The sequence below is a fragment of the Mizuhopecten yessoensis genome, unplaced genomic scaffold, assembly GCF_002113885.1.
Source record: "Mizuhopecten yessoensis strain PY_sf001 unplaced genomic scaffold, ASM211388v2 scaffold8507, whole genome shotgun sequence".
In the NCBI taxonomy this organism is placed as follows: Eukaryota; Metazoa; Mollusca; class Bivalvia; order Pectinida; family Pectinidae; genus Mizuhopecten; species Mizuhopecten yessoensis.
Window position 1 is genome coordinate 76,941 of NW_018407582.1, and position 6,756 is coordinate 83,696.

The following is a 6,756-nucleotide window of genomic DNA, read 5'->3' on the forward strand; positions in this document are numbered from 1 at the left end:
CTAACTTATCTCCCTTGTTGTAAGAATAGAAGACAGTGAAGGTATGACAGCACTACCCCTAACTTATCTCCCTTGTTGTAAGAATAGAAGACAGTGAAGGTATGACAGCACTACCCCTAACTTATCTCCCTTGTTGTAAGAATAGAAGACAGTGAAGGTATGACAGCTCTACCCCTAACTTATCTCCCTTGTTGTAAGAATAGAAGACAGTAAAATTATGACAGCACTACCCCTAACTTATCTCCCTTGTTGTAAGAATAGAAGACAGTGAAGGTTTGACAGCACTACATCTAACTTATCTCCCTTTTTTTAAGAATAGAAGACAGTGAAAGTATGACAGCACTGCCCCTAACTTATCTCCCTTGTTTTAAGAATAGAAGACAGTGAAGATATGACAGCACTACCGCTAACTTATCTCACTTGTTTTAAGAATAGAAGACAGTGAAGGTATGACAGCACTACATCTAACTTATCTCCCCTGTTATAAGAAGTCAGCCTTTAAAGGCTAACAGGACAGTAACAAAGTAAAGTGCATTGTGCAGTGTATTACCAAAACATAGAATGATCTGATACCACAAAGTGTAGCAATGAATTATACGTTAATTTTCCATTTTTCCATTTGTGAGAGCATTATATACTGTAATACATTGTGAGTCTTGTTACTACTTATTCACTACTTCAACTTTCTTGTTGTTTAAGACAACAAAAGGAGTTGATCAAGGCTCTAGAGACCCCTGTGGAGAAACGTGCTCGAAGACTGGCTAAGAAAGAGGCTAAAGAGAGGAGACGAAAAGAAAAAATGGGCTGGGACAAAGACTACCTGGTAAGATATATGCTGTCAGACAATGACGTGAAAGATCTGAAATGAAAAGTTATAGGATTGGACATAAAACATGCCCATAATATAGTTGTCAATACATGTTCACAACTAGATCTTCCATATGTAAAGATACCATTTTCCACAATGACAACCTGATGTATCATATCTAATAGCAGGTAAATAATTAAGTCAGTATTATAGGTACATAACTCCTGCACCAACTGGTCCATTTACATTTCTATACACAAGTGTGATCCATATTATTTGTGTGCATTTCAATAGTGTGTGTTGCAGGTCCAGGGTAACATCATACATTTAGTAGATTTCTGTTTGCTGTAGGGTTACACCAATGCTGACAATCCATTCGGAGATGAACACTTACTGGATACATTCACATGGGGGAAGAAATTGGAAAAGGAAGGAAAGAAGAACCTGACAAAGGTTGAAATCCAGCATCATCACAAACAGAAAATGGATGAAAGTAGAGTAAGCATCATTGAGGAATTAAAACTTGATAAAAACATTTCTGACAATAACAGGCGTGACTTGGTACATAATGTTTCTCTATCAATAACAGATGTCACTTGGTACATAATGTCTCTGACAATAACAGGTGTGACTTGGTACGTAGTGTTTCTCTGTCAATAACAGGTGTGACTTGGTACATAATGTTTCTCTGACAATAACAGGTGTGACTTCGTACATATGTTTCCCTGACAATAACAGGTGTGACTTGGTACGTAGTGTTTTTCTGACAATAACAGGAGTGACTTGGTACACAATGTCTCTCTGACAATAACGGGTGTGACTAGGTACATAATGTTTCTCTGACAATAACAGGTGTAACTTGGTACGTAGTGTCTCTCTGACAATAACAGGTGTGACTTGGTACATAATGTCTCTCTGACAATAACAGATGTGAGTTGACACATGGGTGTTCCTTATTATTTCATACTGTCACCGGTAAATCACAGAAATGTACCTTTAAAAGAAGAAAGTATCCATCGTACTTGGTTTCTCTTGAATAATACTGGCCCTCTCTAGCTCCCTCATCACCAGACCACCGCAAATATTTTTTTCCACAAAAAGTGTTTGAATTACTTTTGAATAATATTTTCATATTGTGTGGAAAACCTTTGTACCTAGTACATGCTAGAAGTAAACATCAAATTGTGTAATTACTTTCATGACAGCGTGAACTGGAGAAGGTGAAGAAAAGAAGACTTGAAAGGGAGAAAGAAGACGAAGAAAGGGAAAAAGAAAGAGTAAGTTTATTAATGATAAAAATCTAAAAAAAAATATTATAAGTTGACAGATTGTGATAGTTCTGGAAATATTATTATAACATCATGATACTCGAGGACCAACCATGATACAATACTGATGTAGTTATGCTGAATCCCTATACATATATTTAATGTAAACTGAATTCCATATCAACAGTAAATTTTGATTACCTCATTAATAAAGATCTGATATTAAATGACAAACGTCATACAGTAGCAATTATAGTCTCCCACCTACTCCCTGCAGGTAGGGCATAAGAATTGTACTTGCTGCCCCCATTGCATGATCGTAAGAGGCAACTAATTTGGGATTATCTTTTCTCTTCTTTCTAAACAACTTTCTTCCTCCTAATGTCTCCGTTGACAATGCCTCACTTTTGGCCTTTAGTTGAGCGTTCGTCCCTGTGAGGAAGGCTTTGGGTTCTGTCCCCTGGCCGAGACATACCAGAGTCTGTAAAAATGGTAGTTTCTACTCCTGCTAAACGCTCAACAATTTAGGAGTGGGGTGACTGGTTCGCCTGTTGTCAGTATAATGTGACCAGGTGGGGTGTCCTGGTGGGTGTCTTCAGCAGTATGTTTCAGTGAGGTAGCACTATAACGTCGGCATCAGTTTCGCGCTATCACAAGGAGACACACGAACATATCGCAGCCTCCCAAAACACACATGCATACACTACATGCATGCATTTTGCACACAGGGGAGGCCGTCCTTAAATGACCATAGCTGTTGATAGGACGTTAAACAATACTAAACCAAACCAAACCGTCTCACACCTAAAGATCTGATCATTTTGTGTTCTGTAAACTGTTGTGATATTTTTGAAATGATTAAAACATTTTTGTTATTTTTAGGAGACGATGCAGAGAGAAAAAGAAGTGGAATACTTCAGGGAATGGGAGAAACAGGAGGACAGTGTATGTACCCACCTTAAACTATAATCTGACTGGTGTACTATCAGAGGACAGTTGTTATACCCACTATAAACTATAATCTGACTGGTGTACTATCAGAGGACAGTGTATGTCCCCACCTTAAACTATAATCTGAATGATCTGACTGGTGTACTATCAGACAAGCAGATCAAGTTTAAAACTTTGTGACCCACTATAAACTATAATCTGACTGGTGTACTAGCAGAGGACAGTGTTTATCCCCACCATAAACATAAACTATAATCGGACTGGTGTACTATCAGAGGAAAGTGTATGTCCCCACCATAAACATAAACTATAATCTGACTGGTGTACTATCAGACAACCAGATCAAGTTTAAAACTTTGTGAGGTTTCCATGACAAAAACTATAACTAGTTGTGAAAGTCTTGAAGTTGCTGGACTGAAGGAACAGGATATTTTGTTTGTGTGTATAATATAGTATATAAGTTCCATGAACACATGTAAGATAAGTAAGAATGTTTTGCAATTGAAAATGTTTAAGATTTGTTTTAAAAGTTATTTTAATTTTACAGAATGATAGACAGCAATGCTAATCGTTGTTTAAATTGACCTTTTCCAGTTTCACTTGAACCAGGCAAAGATGAGATCCAAGATCAGAATTCAGGATGGCCGAGGTATGATGACATTGATATAGATTTCATACTCTCTAAGGGAATAGAATGTCTCCTGCATGAGAGTGAACAGGTGCTGGACACACTAATATAATGTGTATATACTATACAATAGTACTACTATATACATGTTTGTACACATCATATACGTGTGTTCAGCACCTGTGTGAGAGAAGTGATTAACAATTAAATAGTATTGTGTGTTAATGATGGAATAACTAAATACATATATCACAACCTAAAGTCATGTCTGAGGAAGAACAATAATATTTACTGTTACGACAATATTTTTCTGCATCATCTTCAGTTTGGGCTGGGTTCATAGTCATTAAAGTAGATTTTTTCTACTGAGAAAGTTTGAGCATTTGGTGATAATTACCATTATAATTAGCTTGTGAATTTATATTTTCAGTGTTTCAATATTTGAGAAAAGATTTATATATCGACATGGTGTGATGTACATACTTAAACCTGGATCTCCTTTTACTCAACAGCCAAACCTATTGACTTGCTGGCCAAGTACATAAATGCAGAAGACGATGATCTGGCGATTGAAATGCACGAACCTTATACCTACCTCTACGTAAGTCATGTGTACGATTACGTCCTATGATACTTATACCTACCTCTACGTAAGTCATGTGTACGATTACGTCCTATGATACTTATACCTACCTCTACGTAAGTCATGTGTACGATTACGTCCTATGATACTTATACCTACCTCTACGTAAGTCATGTGTACGATTACGTCCTATGATACTTATACCTACCTCTACGTAAGTCATGTGTACGATTACGTCCTATGATACTTATACCTACCTCTACGTAAGTCATGTGTACGATTACGTCCTATGATACTTATACCTACCTCTACGTAAGTCATGTGTACGATTACGTCCTATGATACTTATACCTACCTCTACGTAAGTCATGTGTACGATTACGTCCTATGATACTTATACCTACCTCTACGTAAGTCATGTGTACGATTACGTCCTATGATACTTATACCTACCTCTACGTAAGTCATGTGTACGATTACGTCCTATGATACTTATACCTACCTCTACGTAAGTCATGTGTACGATTACGTCCTATGATACTTATACCTACCTCTACGTAAGTCATGTGTACGATTACGTCCTATGATACTTATACCTACCTCTACGTAAGTCATGTGTACGATTACGTCCTATGATACTTATACCTACCTCTACGTAAGTCATGTGTACGATTACGTCCTATGATACTTATACCTACCTCTACGTAAGTCATGTGTACGATTACGTCCTATGATACTTATACCTACCTCTACGTAAGTCATGTGTACGATTACGTCCTATGATACTTATACCTACCTCTACGTAAGTCATGTGTACGATTACGTCCTATGATACTTATACCTACCTCTACGTAAGTCATGTGTACGATTACGTCCTATGATACTTATACCTACCTCTACGTAAGTCATGTGTACGATTACGTCCTATGATACTTATACCTACCTCTACGTAAGTCATGTGTACGATTACGTCCTATGATACTTATACCTACCTCTACGTAAGTCATGTGTACGATTACGTCCTATGATACTTATACCTACCTCTACGTAAGTCATGTGTACGATTACGTCCTATGATACTTATACCTACCTCTACGTAAGTCATGTGTACGATTACGTCCTATGATACTTATACCTACCTCTACGTAAGTCATGTGTACGATTACGTCCTATGATACTTATACCTACCTCTACGTAAGTCATGTGTACGATTACGTCCTATGATACTTATACCTACCTCTACGTAAGTCATGTGTACGATTACGTCCTATGATACTTATACCTACCTCTACGTAAGTCATGTGTACGATTACGTCCTATGATACTTATACCTACCTCTACGTAAGTCATGTGTACGATTACGTCCTATGATACTTATACCTACCTCTACGTAAGTCATGTGTACGATTACGTCCTATGATACTTATACCTACCTCTACGTAAGTCATGTGTACGATTACGTCCTATGATACTTATACCTACCTCTACGTAAGTCATGTGTACGATTACGTCCTATGATACTTATACTTACCTCTACGTAAGTCATGTGTACGATTACGTCCTATGATACTTATACCTACCTCTATGTCTATCTCTGTGTCAGCTGTCAGTACAATTATAACTACCGGTATCATATTGTATACGTTATGAAAAAGTCACATTCTTTGAGCTGCATTTAGGTAAGTGTTTTATGTGCACCACACATTCTTTGTGAGGTGGTAACATTAATTTCCACATGAGAGAAAAATATAAAATCCATTAATTCCATAAGTTGAAAAATATGAGGTATAAATTTCAAGGTAAAGGAATTAACACAATTATCTACATTTCCTATCTGACTGCACACATTTTACTTAATTAAACTGATTGTTATCTCTCCACCAGTTACTAGAATATCACCCTGAACAGTACACATGTCTTACGTTATCTCTCCACCAGTTACTAGAATATCACCCTGAACAGTGCACATGTTTTAAGTTATCTCTCGACCAGTTACTAGAATATCACCCTGAATAGTTCTAAAGTTATCGTTTGATTAGTTATACCTGATAAAAAAGGCACATGTCGAGGAAATGTAAACACAGCGGATTTACCCTACACAACACATGTATAATAATAATAATAATAATATATAACATATATATAGCGCCCTATATAATTTGTATAATTACTCTAAGGCGTATTACAACATATGAATAATAGTAATGGTTATAATTGTGAAAACAAACAACAAAGGCTTGCAATCACTCTCATACATTAAACAAGCATTATTATGTGCCCATAATTGAACAAATAAAAGGGTGGTATTTACATGACATCTTTGNTTATTATGTACCCATAATTGAACAAATAAAAGGGTGGTATTTACATGACATCTTTGCAAAGATTCTAAAATGCAGACGTGAAGAGGTGAGTTTTTATGTCCCTCTTGAACTTGGCCAGGGTATTTGACTTCCTAATAGCAGATGGTAAGCTATTCCACAACGTAGCCGAAACCCTACCAAAGCATCTGTTTCCG

At 36.8% G+C, this 6,756-nt stretch overlaps 1 protein-coding gene across 1 annotated transcript in view; it reads left to right on the plus strand.

Moving 5' to 3' along the window:
- Positions 1 to 6,756, plus strand: part of LOC110456082 (cactin-like) — a 22,307-nt gene that overhangs the window by 4,185 nt on the left and 11,366 nt on the right. The window contains exons 3-8 of the mRNA XM_021506620.1: positions 700 to 823; positions 1,160 to 1,306; positions 2,014 to 2,085; positions 2,959 to 3,021; positions 3,622 to 3,676; positions 4,168 to 4,256. Coding sequence (XP_021362295.1) covers positions 700 to 823; positions 1,160 to 1,306; positions 2,014 to 2,085; positions 2,959 to 3,021; positions 3,622 to 3,676; positions 4,168 to 4,256 — 550 coding nt within the window. The remainder of the gene's footprint in view (positions 1 to 699; positions 824 to 1,159; positions 1,307 to 2,013; positions 2,086 to 2,958; positions 3,022 to 3,621; positions 3,677 to 4,167; positions 4,257 to 6,756) is intronic.